The 23,910-nt window shown below is 36.8% G+C and overlaps 1 protein-coding gene across 7 annotated transcripts in view; it reads left to right on the top strand.

Annotated features, from left to right (window-relative positions):
* Positions 1-23,910, top strand: part of MUSK (muscle associated receptor tyrosine kinase) — a 121,999-nt gene that overhangs the window by 25,126 nt on the left and 72,963 nt on the right. For 5 of the 7 annotated variants that reach the window (XM_017503377.2, XM_017503380.2, XM_017503378.2 and 2 more), the window contains exon 5: positions 1,813-1,954. In XM_017503377.2, coding sequence (XP_017358866.1) covers positions 1,813-1,954 — 142 coding nt within the window. Of the gene's footprint in view, positions 1-1,812; positions 1,955-12,276; positions 12,307-23,910 lie in introns of all 7 variants that reach the window. The other 2 variants (XM_017503376.2, XM_017503375.2) reach the window with 1 other exon arrangement.

Genomic DNA, 23,910 nt, shown 5'->3' on the forward strand with positions numbered 1-23,910 from the left:
GTGACAGAGCACAACACTGTCTCAAAAAAAAAAAAAAAAAAAAGGTGAACCTTAGCTAAACACAAAGATGTGGAAGTAACTAAAGCCAGGAGTTTGAAAAAGTCTGCCCAAAAATGTAGAGTTAAATATTTCAGACGGTTATGGTCAGGATAGACATTCGCAGGACAACTGGTGAGAAAAGAATCTAGGAAAAAGGAAGAGAAGAGTAGTCACAGAAATAAGAGATAAATATGTGAGAGTAGTATTACAGAAGCTAAGCAGGGAGAATGTCTTAAAGAACAAGGAAGCGTCAAGGCCTCATAACCAAGGAGTCAAGGATTTAAAAACAGAAAAATGTATTCCAGGAACTACAGAGTTTCATAAGTGGAGTAATACAATAGAATATTCACATATGCAAGGTGAGGAAGTAAATGAGTATCAGTGTCTAGTGCTCTGGACAGAGAATCATACTGAAGAAAGTCAATGTATTTCAGACTATAAAAGTGGATGCAGTTGGGCTGGGCGAGGTGGCTCATGCCTGTAACCCCAGCACTTTGGGAGGCTAAGGCAGGCAGATCACCTGAGGTCAGGAGTTTGAGACCAGTCTGACCAACATGGAGAAATTGTCTCTACTAAAATAAAAATAAAAATAAATACAAAATTGGCCGGGCGTGGTAGTGCATGACTGTAATCCCAACTACTCAGGAGGCTGAGGCAGGAGAATCGCTTGAACCCAGGAGGTAGAGGTTGCCGTAAGCCGAGACCACGCCATTGCACTCCAGACTGGACAACAAGAGTGAAATTCAATCTCAAAAAAAAAAAAAAAAAAAAAACAAAAAAGAAGAGTATTTTGTACTGTCTGAAACATGGCAAGACTTGAGTTAGAGAGTCCCACTATTAGTGATAAATTATCATACGGCATCATTATTGTCTTTCTATCTTTGTATCACTTAAGAGATCACAAACTATGTTTTTCATTTAACAATACACAATGTATTCCATGGGGAATACAAAGGTGTCACTATATGTCAATTAGCTGAACTAAGGTATAAAATTGCTCAGCTTTGCTTTATTTAAAATAAAATAAGTATTGCTAATTTATAGTGATTACCTAATTCTCTGGCTTTCCTTTTGTTATAAATCTTGGTGCTTTTCCTACAATGACAAAGGTGGTTGTACTTACGTTAGTGAATTTAGGGTCCAAAACAGAAAAGACAGATGTAATATTTAAACTCCAAAGAGAAATTTTAATATCATATGTGAACTTTTCTAGTATTTCAAAGGACAAGTATTCTCCTAAAGATACCATACAGGGTGTGAGGTAGACCCTATGGTTAAAAGCAATGTGTTTATTTATTTATCTTTATTTCAATAGCTTTTGGGGTACTAGTCGTTTTTGGTTACAAGAATGAACTGTATAGTGGCCAAGTCTGAGATTTCAGTGCACCCTTCACCTGAGTACTGTACATTATACTCAGTATGTAGTTTTGTATCTCTCACCACCCCCATCTGCAACATCCCTCCCTTCTAAAGCATTGCCTTTCATCAGACTTAGCTGTGACTTCAGGGAAGTGAAATAAGCCCTTATCTATACACACATGTGACGAAAGAAAATAAAAATAAACTATACCTCATAGGATCCTGGTGAAGATTCATTTAGGTACTCCTGCATCATTTCATTCAATATTATGTGTTTTACATAATAAATGCCTAATAAAGGTCAAAGTGATATCTTTGATGATAATAGTGACAACAATAAGCTGATGATATTTACCAAATGTATTCTTGATAGACACATAAACATTTTTGAATTCACGTCCCTCTCTCTGGCAGGAAAACTCCCGAATTGCAGTTCTTGAATCTGGGAGCTTGAGGATTCATAATGTACAAAAGGAAGATGCAGGACAGTATCGTTGTGTGGCGAAAAACAGCCTTGGGACAGCATATTCCAAAGTGGTGAAGCTGGAAGTTGAGGGTAAGGAGCTGCATTCCTTCCCCTCACAGTGTGACCAGGGACCTCTCAGTCTACTGTGAAGGCTGCACTGGGGCTTGGGAGAGAAGAACTGTGGGCAGCCCAGTTCCCTCAATTGTCTCAGATATTAGGCCATAAGGTCAAGCCTATGATAACAGAAAAGAAAAACTGAAAAAAGAAAGAAATTTTCACTAGTATAAAAAGTCATATTCTATTGTTTACTCACAATCACTGGTAATTTTTACCAAAACAGACTAAATTCACTGTAACAGTAAAATAATGGAAAACCATTTTAGAACATCTTCCTGGTTTAGACAATTCTTCCCTCATTTATAAATTTGGGCATAGTAATTATAATCTTTTTCATCATATAGAACAACTTTAAAAAGATGCGATGGGGGGAAGTAGCTATTTTCAGATAGTACTCTATCATAAAGCTTGAAAAAAAATTCATTCTAATTATAAAGCCAAAATACTTTTTAGTTTCTTTCTGAAAATATTTTTTAATCAGCTAATTCAATAACTTGGTGTGAAACATCTTCACTGAGAAATCAGAATTCAAATAGGTCTAGGTGTTATATTCACTTGTTAGTTGGATCCTTCTTGACCTAAAATTGCACCACATTTTGCTTAAAAAGAGAAGTACCAGCACACCTGTACTAGATGAGTAAACTGAGTCCAAACCCTTCCTAGCTCTTCCCGTTGTATGCCAGAGAATTAACATCTTTGGCTCCTAGCTTTCTCATCTGTTAAGTGGGGTTTGCTCTATTTCATGAAGTTGGGTGTTAATAGTGAGCAGAGAGTCTCGTCCTTTGTGCAACCTCAATAAATGTTAGCTATAAGAACTATCATCTATTTTTCTGCTTTTCTCTTATCTGATTGATAAGTGTTACAGTATCACATACTGGCACAAATTACAGTGCAATCAGGAAAGACTTCAAGAGTTTTCCATATTTTGCTTTGATTCCATCCTACTTTCCATAGGCTAAAATCTATCTTTTTCTGCATATTTTCCTTCTCGCTCATATAGTTTTCTATTAGCTCCTTTAAGATTATTTTTATTTCCTTGACGGGCCTTTCTCTCTCAGCTTTGATGATCTCGTTTCCCACATTTGCCTCTAATAGAAGTAACATCCTTACTATGTCATTATACCAATTGCTCTTAGAATTCAAAACCTAGTTGATGTGATTTATTCAGTAAAAACTAAATAAACCTACAAACCCACTCAGACACATTCAGACTCACTGACTATCTGTCTGCCTAGTAGATCCAGTGTTTTCTTGTTCTAGATCTAAGGAATAAAGGAGAATTAATGCTATCCGTTTGTATAAAATATCATAAAGAGTTTTTCTCTTTAAAATATTACAAATAAGCCTTCTGTATTATAATATGTAATACTGATCATTTAGGTCACTAGCTTCATAGGTATAAAACAAATTGCTTTAGCTTCAGCCTAGAGAAAATTATCACCAATCCCCATTAGTTGGAGTTATACAGTTTGGTTTTGTATTACCATTTAATTTTGTATCATGCCTTTCAGTAACGCTGAATACTGCCTCTTTTTTCCTTACCTTTAAATGGTCATTCTTAGTGCTTTAAAAGTTAATATAAGCTAGAAATTTTATTAAATTTGCTAGTACTGAGAGCTCATAACATCATTTAAAGTTACTCTAACAGTAGGTTAGATGATTTTAGCACACATGTCTATTTCTACCCTCATCTTAATCCCTATTAAAATAGCCAAAATATGTGACATACTTAGCAGAATTGTTGGTACATAATAAACATTTAATAAGGGACATCTAATATAGTTATTTTTATGATTAAAACATAAAATTCTAATAAATTTATTTTGGTTCTGGAAGCTCTAAGGTATAATGGAGACGTGACCTATTTAGAGATAGGGCTAACTCAACCTACAACTCAGAACAAGTTTTTTTTTTTAAAAAAAAAAAAAAAAAAAGCAACTGAGAAATAGCTGGAGAAACCTCACAAGTACCTGCAGATGCCTGCTAGTTTGGCAATGATGAGGGCTGAAGATGATGAGGCTGGGCCATGGTCAGTTGGGACAGATGAGCATATATATGTATCAAGTTGTAACTCTGCAAATTAGTTATGCAATGGCTATATCGAATAAGAACTCTGTGGTGCCATTTGATGCTGGGCTACACTTATCACAGACTGGCATCCAGTAAAAGATAGGGTTTTGTCACTGATAGCCTCTAATAAATATAAACATGCCAGGCCATGGATTGAGTACAACGGGCTAACTAAATCTTTGTTGTAACAAACATGAAAGAAACAGTCTACCACCTGGAAGTAAAGCTCCCTTTCTAGATTGCCATTTTCAGACTGCTGGATCTCTGCAATGGCAATGTAAAAGTATCCTATACTTTGATCTTGCCTTAAAATGTTCAAACAGTGACCTACAGAATTAGTGATGGAACCATCTCACTCAAGCATGATGCAGCATGGATGTCTTTCTGAAAGGATGTCCAATGGGAAGGCTAACATTTTAAAAGATGCCATTGATGCTAAACATTTTATGTGGATTATCTTGTTTAATTCTCACAAAAATTCTGTGACAAGGGCCCATATTATGCCATTTTAGGAAACAGAGGAATAGAGAAGATAGCTAACTTACACAAGGCTGCAAAGATAGCTGTGCCTAAGAATTTGAGTAAGACTGAATATTGTCTGTTCGATTAAAGAATGAGATAGTCTATGTAACATTGTCAAGAGAAGTATCTAGATGAAAATGAGGTGAAAAGCCAGAATTCTGACAATGAAGGAGAGGTTGGGAGCTGAAAAAAAGAGACAGGAGGTACTGACAAATTTTTCTATAAATTTGTCAGAGAAAGAAGAGGAGTCAAAAAAGGGAGCAGTAGCTGGAGCTATGTTCGGTGTGCAGGTCATGTTGCACTGCAAGGTTTCTCCTTGCAAAAGATTGAAACGTTAAAATAATTAAATGTTAAAATATTAATGAGACTGAGCTTGGAGAGAAGGAAAATTTGAACATACATAAGAGAAGAAAATATTCAAGGGAATGTGGTACTGGAGAAGGCACAAGGGTTGTATTCGGGGGCCCAGAGGAATGATAAACAGTATACAGAGGGTGACTACATGTTCCAGTTTTCCCGGGACAGTTCTGGTTTACACCTGTTGTCCTGGAATCATTATTAATAGAGTCTCTCTTTTACTTTCAGAAGTATCCAAGCTTCCGCAATAAATAATATGGTCACTCTCCTTAGACAGGAAGACAGAATGTCCTTCTGCAGTAGGAAGAAAAGAGAAGAGTGGTGCTTTCAGTATAAACCAATTCATAAGTTTGGTGGGTGGAATTTGAGAAGATTATGTTCTCATGGTCTCTATTTCCTTTAGGAAGGAGAAATTAGGGTTATCTTTTGAAAACATTTTTGTTAAAGGTCAGGGAAGGGAGTGGGGATGAAGTGAGTTCTAAAATAGTTGTGGGATGGGAGAGGTGACTCATAAAGTAAACCAGGATTGTAGAGCAGCATTAGAGTTTTGGTAGAAAGCAGGACCATGAATATGGAGTGGCATCAATCTGCATGGTTGTAGGGTTTTTCCCTCCAGTGTTGCTCTGCTGTATAGGTGTAAGTTCAGAAAACAGCAGAAAGCTAAATTCAAAGGCAAGATATGTGTTGGAGTTTTGTCAGGAATGAAATAGGGCAAAGGACTTGAGACTATTGCAAAAGAGAGATTAAAGCAACTAGTCATGAGATCTTTGGCTACCAAATACACCTATAATTTCTGTTTCTTTTTTTCTTGTTGTTTTGTTTTGTTTTGTTTTGAGACAAAGTTTCGCTCTGTTGCTCAGGCTGGAGTGCACAGTCTTAGCTTACTATAACCTCAACTTCTAGGCTCGAGCAATTCTCCCACCTCAGCTTCTTGATTAGCTGGTGTTACAGGTGCGTACCACTGTGCCCAGCTATTTTATTTTTTCTATTTTATTTCATTTTATAGAGGTGGGGTCTTGCTATGTTGCCCAGGCTGGTTCTCAAACTCCTGGGCTCAAGCAATCCTCCAGCCTCAGCCTCCCAAAATGTTGGGACTATAGGCATGAGTTACCATGCCCAGCCACACCTATGATTTAATTTTCAAATATGATATATCCTCAGATTTGAGTCTAGGATTAAACACTATAGTTCCAGCAATATGACAGACAGACAAGATAATATGAAAATCTTCCTACGACGAACACCCAGAAATGCTGGGCTAGTTGTATAACTCATGAGAATAAAATGCAAATCTCTAGAAGCCCAAAATGGAAAGGAATTGCAAAAGTAACAGTAAGCTTATGGGCTGGTTCCTTATTGTTCTAAAGGTAATGGGAGAGGTACTCATCCCTCTAACCTAGGAGATTGGTTTGAAGACCCTTAAAAGTGATTAGTTTGACGATCCTTAAAGGGGCAGAAGGCAGGGTCTTGACCCATGTGAAATGGATGTGGCATTCAGATCCTTGTATAAAGCTGAGAACCACAAAAGTAGAAAGATGGGTCAGAAAATTTTCATCTATGGGCACAAAAACACAACACAATGCCTTGTCTGTCTCCTGTTGTGAGGGAGAAAAAACCGGGTTTTCTTAGGAATGAATATTCAATACTCAGGCTATAGCTTCCATAGGCTTGATATTGACTTAATACTACAAGCACAGTCTGGGAATTCTCAGCTGGAAAAATGAACATACAAACTGGTTTCAGGCTGGGCAGTGGCGCACCTCTATAATCCCAGCACTTTGGGAGGCTAATCACTTGAGCACTGGAGACCAATCTGGGCAACATGGCAAAACTCCATCTTTACAAAAAATACAACATTTAGCCAGGTGCGGCGGTGCATGCCTGTAGTCCCAGCTACTTGGGAGACTGAAGTGGGAGGATGGCTTGAGCCTGAGAAGTGGAGGCTGCAGTAAGCTAAGATCACATCATTGTACTTCAGCCTGGGTAACAGAATGAAACCCTGTCTCGAAAAAAATGTTTTTAAAGAAAAAACCACACACCTATACACAGAAAACATTGGTTCCAGGACAAAAATTTAACAAGAAAGAAAAAAAAGCTCAAAGAAGCAGCACCTTACCCAGGTTACATAGGATTTTCATGGATATACCTATACTGAGGATGAGGTCACAGTGCAAAATTCTCACACCTACAGAAAACAGCCCACCTTGAGCGAGTGTTATCTAACATAATACAAAAAGAAAATTCAGTTAACCAAATAACATCATAGAAACTATAAAATAAGTATGCTTAAAGTAATTAAAAATACAAAAGGAGGAATAAAAAAACAAGTGAGAATACATTAGGGCTGGGCACAGTGGCTCACGCCTGTAATCCCAACCCTTTGGAAGGCTAAGGCAGGCAGATTACTTGAGGTCAGGAGTTCAAGACCAGTCTGGCCAACATTGTGAAACCCTGTCTCTACTAAAAATACAAAAATTAGCCGGGCATGTGGTGCATGCCTGTAGTCCCAGCTACTCAGAAGGCTGAGACAAAAGGATCACTTAAGCCTGGGAGGCAGAGGCTGCAGTGAGCTGAGATGATGCCATTGCACTCCAGCCTGGGCAACAGAGTGAGACTTTGTCTCAAAAAAAAAAAAAAAATGTTAGGAAGACAGGCAGTTTTGATAAGGAATTAAATATAATTTTAACAAATAAAAAATATAATTGAAATTAACATTCAGTGGATGAGCAATAGTAAATTAGATAAAGAGATAATTCACCCACTAAAAACCAGCTCTTCAGAATTTAGAATTCAGTGCAGAAAGATTTTGAAAGGATGGAAAAGATGAAATTGAATTTAAGAAATGATAAAAGATATATTACAGAAAAAGAAAACACAGAAAATATGAGAGGCAATAATACTCAAACATGATGACTAAGAACTTTCCAGCATTGACGAAAGACTCAAATCTTCAAGTATGTGAAGCACACCAAGTCCCAACCAGCAAAAATGAAGAGCAGAAAAATAAGCATTTCACAGCCAGTCACATCATAATGAAACATCAAAGACAAAGAGATGATCTTAAATTATTGAAGACAGATTACTTATAAGGGACAAGAATTAGGATAACAATAGAGAGGGTGTGTGGAAACTATCACTTTTATCTATCCTTACAATTTGGTATAGGCCCGTGGAGGTTTATGAAACATAAAAGTCAAACTTTAAAATGTGTATAGATTTGTCTCAGCAATTTAACTTCTGACAACTTTTTTTTTTTTGAGATGGAGTCTTGCTGTGTTGCCCAGCCTGGAGTGCAATAGCATCATCTCCGCTCACCACAGCCTCCGCCTCCTGGGTTCAAGTGATTCTCCTGCCTCAGCCTCCAGGGTAGCTGGGATTACAGGCATGTGCCACCACACCCGGCTAATTTTTTGTGTTTTTAGTAGAGACGGGGTTTCACCATGTTGGCCAGGCTGGTCTCAAACTCCTGACCTCATGATATGCCCACCTCAGCCTCCCAAAGTGCTGGGATTATATGCATAAGCCACCGCCCCCGGCCAAGTTCTAACAATTTATCTGAAGGAATATTTGCACAAGTATATGTTTAAGATTATTTGTTACAAAGCTGCTTAGTAAAAAGTTGTAAAGAACTTAAATTTGCATCAATAGGAAACCAACTAAATATGTAATGAAATCCCATGCAATCATTAAATAGAACGAGATGGATTTATATACATTAACTTCTAAAATTATCTACCATATATGTGACTTGGGTCGGCTTTCAATCTCTGAGCCTCAGCTTCCTCTACTCTAAAATAGAGATAAACGCAAAACCTACCTCTTAGGATGTTTGATTATTAAATAGTTAATATAGACACAGAGTGTATACTATATTATTTGCTGCTTTATTATTTTATTTCATTATTTAGTATTTGTATAGTGCTTACCATGTGCAAGGTACTGTTCTAAGTGCTTTAGAATATTAATTCATTACCAATATAATACATTCATAAGTGAAAAAGTTAAGAACAGTATATCTTTTTATTATATATTACAGTACATGTATATCAAACTCTTCAGTCATCATCTCTGCATAGAAAATTATATGGGGGGTAACTTCTATTTTATACTTTATGTTATGTCTATACTTTCTGCATCTTTATAAAGAGACCTTTATAATTTGAAAAAGTTAATACATGTATTTATGCTTTGGAAAAAACACTTCTTCCAAATATTATACTATTTTGATAAAGTAACATGAATCTTTCTGTTCATTAGTTTGATATTTTTGCAGTTCTGTTGCTCCACTGATCTCCAGGACAAACTCAAGGATAGGAAAACTTTTGTCAAAGGCAATGGATTCCTATGTTGATTAGGTTTTCACAACACTTGGATATTGGCTGAATAATTTTTAGGTGGAGGTCCTGATGAACAGGACACAGATTGTGTCATTTTCTTAGGGAAGGAATCAATCCATAGAGATAGTAAGCTTGAAGCCTACAAGAGGAGGTTAGCAGAGCCACCTAGATGGAGGAAGCAAAGGGGATCAGAGAACAGGAGCTGCTGATGAAGTCTCCATCCATTTGAATTTTCTATGTAGAGGTGCAAACCTGGAATTTATGGTTTTATAGTCTGGAATGGTTTGGAGGATCAAGCATAAAAGTGTTGTTAGGGTTCTGATTTCTCAGTGAACATTTTCCACACTTTGTTGGGTGTTACTGACTTACAGCTTAAAGGGAAAAGTAAAATAAAGTTAAGTTCCTATAGGAAAAGGAAGCACTGCTAGGTCAGCGCTATTTAGGTATACTGATGTGACATTGACAGGGAAGCCTCTGTTGTTTCCCAGATGCCACAGTCATCCAGAATGAAGAAGGAAGTTTTCTATCTCACACCTGTGGAGACTCTTCTAGAAAGGTTAATCCCTGTCTCAGGCCCCTGTGTGCCAAAGGGCTTTAGGAAAGGATTCGTGGCAGGATGTGAGCAGGGAACATCTTATTGTCTGACATCGCCAGAGAAAGCTACATATCACATTTCATACAACCTAAGATGCTCATTTTTTCATATTTTTGCATATCTGGGTTGCATCTCAGTCATTAATCCCTTACAATCACGATTGAATAAATTTTAATTTCTTTGTTGCACATTTTAATACCTCAGAAATTGAGATTTGTCTTACAGGTGCTAAAGGCATTCACACCCAGTTTGTGGCTCCTGCCCTCCAGCTAAGATCTTTCCTTGGTTGTCTCCAAATGTGAGAATGAATATACAGTACTAAAACAAAAATAAATCAACCATGTTGGCTCATAAAGCTTTATTTTTAACTAGAAATTTTCCTGCTGCCCAAGATCATCTCATTAATTCCCCACAGAAATAAAAGCATTATTTTCAGTGAGATGATGCCAGCTAGCCTTCTTCCCTCAAAACCTTTTATTTTCGGCCTATTTGTTTTATTAGGTTGAAATAGAGACTAAGTGGCTTTTCAGGGCCATGTAGAGGAAATTTTCTTCTCAGAGACAGTTTTATCTGCTTCTCTAACCCACTTCACATTCTACTTTAGGTATGGTATGTAGCCAAAGAGTGATCTATATTTTTTTCTTATATATCTGAAACCATTTCTCCTGAGTACCTCTAAAGGCCAGGAAGACAGGCACTCAGGGGCAGAGCAATATGGCAATAGAAAATGCTGAATTGAATGGTAGGGCCAGAATTTTCAATGAGGGCTTGCTATAGTGATTGCTTGGGACAAATTTTAAAATACAAGATTCTGATTTTACTTTCCTATTTTGACCAGAGGCATATGCCCCTTTTAAAATGCTAGATCAGAGGGCCAACCATAGTAGTTCACACCTGTAATTCCAGCACTTTGGGAGGCTGAGGTGGGCAGATCACTTGAGGCCAGGAGTTGGAAACCAGCCTGGGCAACATCGTGAAGCCACATCTCTACTAAATATGCAAAAATTAGCCAGGCATGGTGGTATGCACCTATAATCCCAGCTACTTGGGAGGCTGAGGCAAGAGAATCCCTTGAGCCTGGGAGGTGGAGGTTGCAATGAGCTGAGATAGAGTCACTGAACTCCAGCCTGGGTGACAGAGCCAGACCCTGTCTCAAAAAAAAAAAAAGAGAGAGAGAGAAAGAGAGAGAGAGACAGAGAGAATTAGGTCCTCTGACCAATGCAGGGACTCATGCCTATAATCCCAATACACTGGAAGGCCAAGGTGGGTGAATTGCTTGAGTCCAGGAATTTGAGACGAGACTGGGTGACATGGCAAAATCCTCATCTCTACAATAAAATAGAATATCAGACCATAGAAACAAAATCTTTTAAGGTGATAATGTAATTATTATTTTTATAGCTGAAGGGGTCTTTTTTATAAGTTTTTTAATTATTGTAAAAGACTCATTTAGAATTTGTAAATGTCTCATTTTCTTCCCTCATATTCTTTGACTCAACTATGATTTTTTTTAATGCACTAATTTATTCAAGACTGAATGTGGCTCTTACTACATTCTGTGAATATCACATTCAGATGAATACTGCTTTATGTACAGAAACTGGTTGAATGTAGAGTACTTGAGACCCACATTCAAATAAATGGATGCTTGAGTGTATCAAGCTCTTGTTGATTGCATTTTCTATTATTATCTTGTTTACCCTTGAAGCTTTAAGCCATTAGGGCAAAGATCGGGCAGAAGTGAAGCTGGAATCAAGAGAGGGCTATCAGTCAGCATTGCTGGTGGAAGAGGTGTCTGGGCACCAACACAAAACTGCAAATAAGAGTCAGGGAGGGTCTAAACACAGAACAAAAAGAATGGAGCCCTTCTAGGTACAGGGTTATATTGCAGGGCTCCCTAATACTTAAACAACTCCTTATTTCCTCGGGGCTTTGAAAAGCAGCCTCCTGTCAAAACACAGGAGAGGCATTCTGGGGAGTGAGGAGGCAAGTCATACGGAAAATGTAAGTGGTTTCAGTGCATGAGTCTCCATCACTTGTCAGGACATCTGAGTGCTGCAAGCCCAGTTTCTTTGCAATTAAAAGGCTGCACTATATACCCTTAGGGCCAAGAAAATCTATTCAGAAGCCTTTATTTGAAGATATTTTTGCAGACATATGAAATGGGTAAGACAAGTAGAATTCTAAACAATGAGCATAAATAATACTTTCTATCTATCTGTTTATCTATCATGTCACAGAAGCAAATGTCAATACACGTAACTATAAAAGATCAGTGTTGTTTTCAAAATGTTAGACTTCTGGCTGCCTTCTTTCCTAGAGATCAAATTTTCTTGTTGCATCTACAAAAGCGGAAGCAATCATGTAATGTTTACACCACATTTGATTTGCTTTTTCCTCTGTTTATGCTGCAGCTCTTAATATCACAAATGCCACAGAGAGAGGTATTTAAAACCCCAACGTGTGCTGTGCTCTCAGTGATTGCAGTTTTAATAAAATTTGCAGTGGTCCTGTTCCCGGCATCAATCCTACTTGTTTGATGCCACTAACAGGTTTGATTTGCTGTCATGAGTACATTGTGCATTTAAACACCAAAAAAAAAAAAGAAAAAAAAAAGAAAAGAAAAAAATCACAAACCTCTGATATTCCTGGAGACTATCATTGGGAAAATTAAATCTGCATGATTTAAGACGATGCATGTTCTAAAAGAAGAGCTTGACCCATTGGTTTTGACTCTAGGGGATATTATGGTATGGCCTCATCTAAAAAGTTCTATAAGGCTTTCTAAAGTGGTCTTAGAGTCAAACAGTTGTCACTACATTTCTCTAAGAAAAAATAACTTGTATAATAATGAAAGCACTGAATAGATAATACATAATGCTTCAAGTCAACAGATAATTAGGCCCTCTTAAATTGCAATGTTGAGAAAAATGTACTTAATTAAGTTTTTTAATGTTGACATTATTTAAAATGAAAAGTTATTGTGACCTGAAATATGCATACTCTAATCGGAGTGAGTTAATATAATTTTTCAGATATTAAAATGAGATGCATAAATTCAAGCATATATACACAGTAAAGGAAAATTTATTTCTCTTTAACACATTAGTTCATCCAACAAAGATGCACTGAGCAATGTTCCAGATGCAACATGAGACAGAGAAGGCCATGCCTTCACTGAGCTTAATTTCAAAATGTAACTACTTTGATTCGTGCAAAGATGTCATGGAAAGCTATTAGAATTCTGTGACAATACAGGGTTCAAGTCATTTTACATTCAGTTATTTCCTTCAGATATCAAATACATGACTCTGGCATTTTACTATATTTATTTCCATGAATAACAAACTATATACAAGGCATTACTTTTGGAGAAGACTTAATGGTTAATAACACGGGCAGTAGGCTCTCAGGAAAACTTTATGGGCTCAAGAGTTTCAGGTAAACTCCTTGAGTCCAAATCATGGTTCCAACACCTGTCACATGTGTAACTTCCAGTAGGTTAGTCTCTTTGTGCCTCAGTTTCCCCACTTGTAAAATTAGGTTAATACTATCTACATCATAAATTGAAGAACTTAGAGGGGGATAATACATTTATAGCCCTTATAAGCGTGACTGACACAAAGTAAACACTTAAGTAGAAATTACCAATGTTAGTTCTAGGGCTAATATAACATCTGTGCAGCATAAGCAGTGATTTAAGCACTTGTGCAGAAAAGTACTGCTCCCTTTTCCATGTTTCATCTTTATCTCTGAGGTACAAGCAATAAAGTCCAATGATGAAAACTAAATTTTTATTTTAAATAGTTTATTTGTATTAATATTGGTTCTAGCAAAAGAATAATAATCAACTTTAAATTTGCAAGGAGACCTCAAAGTTATATAATTAAATTCTTTAGTTTGTAGATAAACAAATTGGAGAACAGAGGCCAGGGGCAGTGGCTCACACTTGTAATCCCAGCCGTTTAGGAGGCCGAGGCTCAAGGATTGCTTGAGACCAGGAGTTTGAGATCAGCATGGGCAACATAGTGAGACCCCATCTCTACAAAAAGTATTTATTTAAAAATATTTTTAAAAAATAAATTTGAGACCAGAAACATCTTTTATTTTATACATAAAGATACTTGAGACCAAATAAACAGTGACTTTCCCCAGGTTAGCCAAGGAGCTTGAATGTCTTGATTCCTAGGCCAGGACATGGTCCACTACCTATTCCAATTCTTTCCTCTTTTTAATATTTATGTTGTGTAGATAGTACTCTGCAGAGTTCACATGCTTTAACATCAGGCAGTACTGGGTGTTAATCCTGACTGCACCTCTTACTAGTTGTGTGAAGTAGGATAATTTACTTGACCTCTACAAGTCCATTTCCTCATTTGTGAAATGGGGGGTAATATTATCTAGAACATAGAGTTCTTAAAATGGACTCAGATAGCATATGCACAGTGTCTGTGTAGTAGCTCTTTGATAAGTATTTCCTGTTGTTGGTATTGTTGTCTGTTGTTTACTTTGTTATGAAGCTGGATGACATCTATCCAGAGAATACTGCTAGTCAAGCTTCTCAAATTTCATAAATAGAATGTCAGCATTACCAACTGCTCATCTGGTCTCCAAAGAACATAAATCTACTCTCAATCAGCAATGCTTTGTACCTGCATTCTTGTTACTTGTTAGAGATTATAACTTTGGTGTGGCCCCACCGTGACAAGTGATGAAGGGAAGCTTATCTAAGAAGCTGTGTAAAGAGGTTCCTTTAATGGCAAACTGGAAAGAGGCTATTTGGAATCAATCTGTTTAAAAAAAAAAAAAAAAAAAGTACAACAACATAAAAGTGAAGGCAGCCTTAGTGTGTATCCTGAGCTTATATCATCTTTTATTCCCTAAAGAAATAGACATTTGCCAAAAATCTTGTTGAAAATGTTGATCATTCTAGCACTCACTGCTCCCAAGTAAATACCATGTGAGAAATCACTTTAAAAATTTAGTGCCTGGCTGTAGCTCTGTGAACAATGGCTGCAAAGGAGCTTCCTGCCAGCCTGGGGAAGCCATAGCCTGCATATGATCAGTCCCTTTATAGAACTAAGGTTGACTTGATGGAGTCAATGCTGGTAAAGTTCTCCTAGGAAAACTGACCTGGATTTATACAAGGTCCAGCCTTGGAGGTGGTAAGAAAGGTCACTTTCATGGCAGGCCAAGATCCTTGATATGTTTTGAAAATTTCATCAAGAAGAAATGAATTAGGCCAAAATGTATGGATACTGCAGATGAAATATTGTGGAGAAATTTCCTTGGCCTTACATCCTTACCCTTGGGACAGCAAGTAAATAAAATCTTATAGAAGACCAAGCTGAGATTTCTTAGAGACCTTTAGGTAAAGAAGGCCCATAAAGAAGGCTAACATTTCCTGCACCTGTGTAAAGAACCAGGCCAAATCTAATAAGGCAGTACTCACTTTGTCTTCAAGAATCTTTGAGGTTCTTTTTAATAAAAGTGGGGTGACTATAAGGAAAAGTTTGTGTTTAAATGGAAAATTTTGTGTTGTCATTCTAGAGCATACCTGTGCTGTCTGATTCCCATTCTGTGGGAGCTGTTTTACAGCTTTCTACATTGTAGATGACTGGCGGCAATGCTAAATTATTATTGTCCATAGACATGCAAATGAATTCTGTCCAGTGGAAAAATGACCAAAAAAACCAATGTGGCCCTATTTGCACAGTCATTTTAATATTCCTGATCTATAAAGGTGTCAGTCCTTGGGATTCTCCTTTCACCTAGTTGCAACACTTCCCTGATTTCCTTATGAATGAGTTAAATAAAACATTTAACTCATGTTTATTCTGGAAAAAAAAAAATTAGTGCCTGGGTGGGGGAGAAGGGTCTCCGCTGAGAAACTCACATGTTATCCCTTCCTATACTAAGTACTGTGTACTTTATTTTCTTTTACTTTATTTTTATTTTTTGTTCCGTCTGGCATGTATCTTAGAATACAATTTGAAGCTTAGTCATAGCATCTGTTACATTAAACCATCCAGAAGTTTTCCTCCTGATCCTAATGTTATTTATTTAATTTATGGCCATATCCATTATACCTTCCTCAAAACCTCTATGGAAAGAGAAAGAAATAACTAAGTTGATGGATTAATGGAACTCTTCCTCCAAGTTGTTCTCAAAAGCCAGTGCACATCAGAAGCATCTGCAGATCTTACTAAATGACACGGCTTAGGATGCATTCCCCAGAGATTCATATTTGATAGGTTTATGTTAGTGCTTTTTAACAACACCCCAAATGATCCTTAACGCAAGTGACCCATGAACCACACTTTGAAAAACATTAACTTCAGGTTTTCTACTGAAAAGAACTTTATTCCAGAGGAATCTAAACAATTCAAGGGAAAAGCTTACCTGCAAATAGTAAGATATAAATGTTAGGATAGCTTCAAATTCATCCATTTGTGGAATGCCTACTATATTCTATGCAATGAGGTAACTCTTAAGGATACAGAGAAAAATAAGACATGCTTCATATATTGAAAAGTGTTCAAATTCAGTGAGAAAGATGGATATGCAAACGAGTATAATATTTACAATGATAGAAGTTTGTATAGGGTTATATACACAGTACAGAGGAGATAGGGAAAGGTCAGGGAAAGCATCAGAGAGGTGAGGGCCAACAGGCCTTTGATTGATGAAGAGTGAGCAGCTCATGATGAGGATCAGATCACATGAGGGAGGAAAAAGAAAATAGAGGAAAAAATTCACATTAAGCATGCAAGCACATGCAAGCACATTTCTAGGTCCTTGAGGAAGCACCACACTGTCTTCCACAATGGTTGAACTAATTTACACTCCCACCAACAGTGAAAAAGCGTTCCTATTTCTTCACATCCTCTCCAGCATCTGTTGTCTCCAGATTTTTTAATGGTTGCCATTCTAACTGGCGTGAGGTGGCATCTCAATGTGGTTTTGATTTTCATTTCTCTAATAATTAGTGATGATGGACATTTTTTCATATGTTTGTTGGCCTCATATGTCTTCTTTAGAAAAGTGTCTGTTCATATCCTTCATCCACTTTTGGATGGGTTTGTTTTTTTCTTGTAAATCTGTTTTAGTTCTTTGTAGATTCTGAGTGTTAGCCCTTTGTCAGATGGGTAGATTGCAAAAATGTTTTCCCATTCTGTTGGCTGCGAGTTCACTCTAATGATTGTTTCTTTTGGTGTACAGAAGCTCTGGAGATTAATTAGGATTAATTAGGTCCCATTTGTCTATTTTGGCTTTTGTTGCCAGTGCTTTTGGTGGTTTAGTCATGAAGTCCTTGCCTATTCCTATGTCCTGAATGGTTTTGCCTAGGTTTTCTTCTAGGGTTTTAATGGCATTAGGTCTTATGTTTAAGTCTTTAATCCATCTGAAGTTAATTTTAGTGTAAGGTGTCAGGAAGGGGTCCAGTTTCTGCTTTCTGCCCACTGCTAGCCAGTTTTCCCAACACCATTTATTAAACAGGGAATCCTTTCCCCATTGCTTGTTTTTGTCAGGTTTGTCAAAGATCAGATGGTTGTAGATGTGTGGCATTGCCTCTAAGGCCTCTGTTCTGTTCCATTGGTCTATATCTCTGTTTTGGTACCAGTACTATGCTGTTTTGATTTCTGTAGCTTTGTAGTATAGCTTGAAATGAGGTGGTGTGATGCCTCTGGCTTTGTTCTTTTTGCTTCGGATTGACTTGGCTATGTGAGCTCTCTTTTGGTTCCATATGAAATTTAAGGTGTTTTTTTCCAAATCTGTGAAGAAGGTCATTGGTAGCTTAATGGGGATAGCATTGAATCTATAAATTACTTTGGGCAGTATGGCCATTTTCGCAATAATGATTCTTCCTAACCATGAGCATGGAATATTTCTCCATTTGTTTGTGTCCTCTCTTATTTCCTTAAGCAGTGGTTTGTAGTTCTCCTTGAAGAGGTCCTCTACATTCTTTGTTAGTTGTATTCCCAGGTATTTTATTCTCTTTGTAGCAATTGTGAATGGCAGTTCGTTCATGATTTGGCTCTCTCTTAGTCTGTTATTGATGTATAGAAATGCTTGTGATTTCTGCACATTGATTTTGTATCCTGAGACTTCGCTGAAGTTGCTTATCAGTTTAAGGAGATTTGGGGCTGAGACGATGGGGTCTTCTAAATATACAATCATGTCATCTGCAAATAGAGACAATTTGAGTTCCTCTTTTCCTAATTGAATATCCTTTATTTATTTTTTTTTCCTTGCCTAATTGTTCTGGCTAGAGCTTCCAATACTATATTGAATAGGAGTGGTGACAGAGCGCATCCTTGTCCAGTGCCAGATTTCAAAGGGAATGCTTCCAGTTTTTGCCCATTCAGTATGATCCATTCTGCCATTCTTTACCTTTTAAGTGAAGCATTTAAGCCATTTACATTCAACGTTAGTATTGAGATGGGAGGTAGTATTCTATTCATTGTGCTATTTGTTGCCTGAATACCTTGTTTTTTTCATTGTGTCATGTTATATAGGTCCCGTGAGATTTATGCTTTAAAGAGGTTAAATTTTGGTGTATTCCTAGAATTTGTTTCAAGATTTAGAGATCATTGTAGATTGTAGTGCTGGCTCTGTGGTGGCTAATTCTCTCAGCATGTGTCTGGAAAAGACTGTATCTTTCCTGTATTTATGAAGCTTTGTTTCACTGGCTATGAAATACTTGGCTGATAATTGTTCTGTTTTAGGGGGCTAACAACAAGGCCCCAATTTCTTCTAACTTGTAGGATTTCTGCTGAGAAATCTGCTGTTACTCTGATAGGTTTTTCTTTATAGGATACCTGATGCTTTTGCCTCACAGCTCTTAAGATTCTTTTTTTTCGTCCTATCTCTAGATAACCTGATACCTAAGTGCCTAGTCAATGATGTTTTTGGAGTGAATTTCTCCGGTGTTCTTTGGGCTTCTTGTATTTGGATGTCTAGATCTCTAGCAAGTCCAGGGAAGTTTTCCTTGATTATTTCCTTAAATACGTTTTCCAGGCTTTTAGATTTCTCTTATTTCTTCCAATTATTCTTAGGTTTTGACTTTTAACATAGTCCCAAACTTCTTTTTCCATTTTTTAAAATTCTTTTTTCATTGTATTTGTTGGATTTGGTTAACTCAAAAGCCTTGTCTTTAAGCTCTGATGTTCTTCTGCTTGTGGAATTCTGTTACTGAGACTTTCTGGTGCATTTTGCATTGACACTGTCATAGTTTTAAAATGTGTCCACAGATTCTCCCTTGGAAAAGTGGAGTATAGTTCCTCTCCTCTTCTTGGAAGTGAGCTGGAATTAGGCTCACTTCTGACAAATGGGATGTGGCAGAAGTGACTGTGTGTGGCTTTTGAAGCTAGACCATGGAAAACATTGCTAAGTCCTTTCTGTTCTCGATTAGATCATCTACTCTGGCAGAAGCAAGGCGCCATAGTATAGGGACACTCAAGCAGCCTGAGGAGAGACCCACATGGGGAAGAATGGAGGCTTTGCACTGGCCAGATCAATTTATACCAACTTATGAGACAACCATATTTGAATTAGATCCTCCAGCCCAGTCAAGCTTTCACATGACTTTAGAAGTGGCCAACATCTTGACTGCAAACATAATCCAGAGTTTGGCTACTTCTTGAGTTGTAGAAACTATAAAGTGGTAATTGTTTATTGTTTTAAACCACTGAGTTTCTGTGTAATTGGTTACAGAGAAATAAATAACTAATACAGATACTATGAGAAATTATAGTAAAAGTACTGATTATAAAAGATAAAGAGAAAAATGTAAGAGTTACCAGATAGAAGAGCTCTGTTACCTGGCAAAGAATTATAGTTACAATGACATAACATTTCCCATCAATTGATGCAAGAAGACATAGGACAATGCTGAGGGAAAACATCTTTCAAGTTAGATTTCAATATTCACCTGAATGATCAGGGTAAAGTAGCCACATTTTCAAATACACAAAGAGAAAGATTTCTGCTCAGAGATCTAACTAAATGAACTAATGAATAATATATTTCAGAAATAAGAGATTGGAAACAGAAGAAAAAATGCATATGAAAATTGAATGATGAACACAGCAACTGGTGGCATATACCAGTAGAACTATTTATAGGCCATAAAATAATTCAATTTTTTAAGGTAAATGAAGTTTTGGATAATGCCAAGGAAAATGATAGAGGATGAGGGAAGGTGCTGTTAGATGAGATTTTAAAGAATGATAAGATTCTTGCCTTAGTTAAGGAGACTAGAGAAGATACTATATGATCTTAAACTTTGTTAGAATTATAGCATCATACATGTATATTAAAATGTAAAAGCAATCACTAAAATATAACACTGTAATCCACAATTTCAAAGTCAGTAGTGTTTGTGGGTGGGGTAAAGTAGAAGATTAAAAAATATATAACAATCCACCAGAAAACAGAAAAAGAATTAAAGAAGCAGAGAAAAGAAATAGTATATTACATGATAGAAATCAGTCTAAAGAATAATACATTAAATTTTCAGAATAAATACAAAGACCCATACTTATCTACTAAAAATAAAGTCTTTTGGACTGGATCACAAAAGTATTTAGCTATGTTATGTTTACAAGATGGCAGGGAGGTTGGAAGAAAGGGATAGAAGACTAAGAAACAGAGCATAGGAAAACACAAAAGAAAAATGTGGTGATGTTATTAAGACAATACAGAATTATGATAAAAGGCATTATAGAAAAGAGTTGAAGGGGAACATCATCCAAAAGTTAAAAATTCAATTTGCAGAGGGGGAATTAACAATAATAATTAATGTGTATGCACTTAATATAATTTCAAAACATATAAAGCCTAAACTGATAGAATTAAGAGAAGTTGTAAGAAAAGCTGCTAAGGCAAAGCTAAAATTCTCCAAATAAAAGCCTAGACCTAAAAAATGAGGCAAATGGCAACACAATAATAGTGAGGGACTTTAATACTACACTGACAGCACTAGACAGATCATGAAGACAGAAAATCAACAAAGAAACAATGGAATTAAACTATACCCTACAACAAATGGACCTAACAGATATTTAGTGAGCATTCTACCCAACAACTGCAGAATATACATTGTATTCATCAGCATGTGGAACATTCTCTAAGATAGATTACACAATAGGCCATAAAACAAGTATCAGTGAATTTAAGAAAATAGAAATTATATCAAGTATTCTCTCAGACCACAGTAAAGTAAAACTGGAAATCAACTCCAAAAGAAACCCTCAAAGCAATAAAAACACATGGAAATTAAATAACCTGTTCCTGAATGATTGTTGGGTCAACAATGAAATCAAGATGGAAATTAGAAAATTCTTTGAACTGGGCGATAATAGTAACATATAGTGACAAAACCTATCAAAACCTCTGAGATGCAGCAAAAGGGGTGCTAAGAGGAAAATTCATAGTATTAAATGCCTATATCAAAAAGTCTGAAAGAGAATAGAGAGACAATCCTAGGTCATACCTCCAATTCTCCATGTAATTGGTGAAACAAGAACAATCTAAATCCAAACACAGAAGAAGAAAAGAAATAAAAAAGATGAGAGCAGAACTGAATGAAACTGAAATGGGAAAAAAAGTACAAAAGATAAATGAAACAAAAAGCTGGTTCTTCGAAAAGATAAATAAAATCAATATACCATTAGCTAGATTAACCAAGAAAAGATGAGAGAAAATCCAAATCAGCTCAATTAGAAATGACATGGAAGATATTACAACTGATACCACAGAAATACAAAAGATTATTCAAGGCTACTATGAACATCTTTATGGGCATAAACTAGAAAACCTAGAGGAGATGGATAAATTCCTGGAAATATACAACCCTCCTAGGTTAAACCGGGAAGATGCAGGAACTCTGAGCAGACCAGTAACAAGCAGCAAGATTGAAACAGTAATTTTAAAACTGCCAAGAAAAAAAAAAAAGTCCAGGACCAGACAGATTGACAGCTGAACTCTATCAGACATTCAAAGAAAAACTGGCACCAATTTTATTGACACTATTACACAAAATAGACAAAAGAGGGAATCCTCCCTAAATCATTCTATTAAGCCAGTATCACCGTAATACCAAACCAGGAGAGGACATAACCAAAAAAGAAAACTACAGACCGATATACCTAATGAACATAGATACAAACATCCTCAACAAAGTACTAGTGAACCAAATCCAATAGCATATCAAAAAGAAAATCTACCAAGATCAAGTGGGATTCATAACAGGGAGGCAGGGATGGTTTAACATATGTAACTCAATAAACGTGACACACCACATAAACAGAATCAAAAACAAAAATCACATGATCATCTCAGTAGACTAAGAAAAAGCATTTGACAAAATCCAGCTTCCCTTTATGATTAAAACCCTCAGGAAAATCAGCATAGAAAAGACATACCTTAAGGTAATAAAAGCTATCTATGAGAAACTCACAGCCAACATTATACTGAATGGGAAAAAGTTGAAAGCATTGCCCCTAAGAACTGGAACAAGATAAGGATGCACGCTTTTTTTTTTTTCTATTTTTTTCCCATTTATTTATTTTATTGCATTTTAGGTTTTGGGGTACATGTGAAGAACATGCAAAATTGTTGCATAGGAACACACATGGCAGTGTGATTTGCTGCCTTCCTCCCCATCACCTACATCTGGCATCTCTCCTCTTGCTATCTCTCCCCAGAGGATGCACGCTTTTACAGCTTCTATTCAACATAGCACTGGAAGTCCTCACCAGAGAAATCAGTCAAGAGAAAGAAATAAAGGGCATCCAAATCAGTAAAGGTGAAGTCAAAATGTCACTGTTTGCTGATGATATAATGTTATACCTGGAAAACCCCAAAGACTCATCCAAAAAGCTTCTAGAACTGGTAGATGAATTCAGCAAAGTTTCAAGATACAAAATTAACGTACACAAATCAGTAGCTGTTCTATATATCAACAGTGGCCAAGTTGAGAATCAAATCAAGAACTCAACCACTTTTACAATAACTACAAAAATAAAATAAAATACTTAGGAATATGCCTAACCAAGGAGCTGAAGACCTTTACAAGGAAAACTACAATACACTGCTGAAATAAATCACAGATGGCACAAACAAATGGAAACACATCCCATGCTCACAGATGAGTAGAATCAATACTGTGAAAATGACCACACTGCCAAAAAAAAATCTACAATTCAGTGCAATTCTTATCCAAATATCACCACCACTCTTCAGAGAACTAGAAAAAACAATCCTAAATTTCATATGGAACCTAAAAAGAGCCCACATAGCCAAAGCAAGATAAGCAAAAAAGAACAAATCTGGAGGCATCACTTTATCCAACCTCAAACTATACTACAGGGCCATAGTCACCAAAACAGCATTGTACTGTTATAAAAATCGGCACAGAGACCAATGGAACTGAATAGTGAACCCAGGAATCAAGCCAAATACTTAGAGCTAACTGATCTTTGACGATGTGAACAAAATTATAAAGTGGAGAAATGACACCCTATTCAATAAATGGTGCTGGGATAATTGGCAAGCCACATGTAGAAGAATGAAACTGGATCCTCGTTTCTCACCTTTTACAAAAATCAACTCAGGATGGATCAAGAACTTAAATCTAAGACCTGGAACCATAAAAATTGTAGAAGATAACATCAGAAAAACTCTTCTTGAGATTAGCTTAGGCAAAGACTTCATGACTAAGAAGTAAAGGCAAATGCAACAAAAACAAAGATAAATAGATGGGACTTGGCCAGGTGCAGTGGTTCATGCCTGTAATCCAAACACTTTGGAAGGCCAAGGCTGGCAGATCACTTGAGGTTAGGAGCTCAAGATCAGCCTGGCCAATATGGTGAAACCCCATCTTTACTAAAAATACAAAAATTAGCTGGGTACAGTGGTACGTGTCTGTAATCCCAGCTACTCTGGAGGCTGAGGCAGAAGAATCACTTGAACCTGGGAGATGGGGGTTGCAGTGAGCTGAGATAGTGCCACTGCACTCCAGCCTGGGCAACAGAGCGAGACTCTGT

Source organism: Cebus imitator, unplaced genomic scaffold, assembly GCF_001604975.1.
Source record: "Cebus imitator isolate Cc_AM_T3 unplaced genomic scaffold, Cebus_imitator-1.0 Scaffold310, whole genome shotgun sequence".
NCBI classification, from domain to species: domain Eukaryota; kingdom Metazoa; phylum Chordata; class Mammalia; order Primates; family Cebidae; genus Cebus; species Cebus imitator.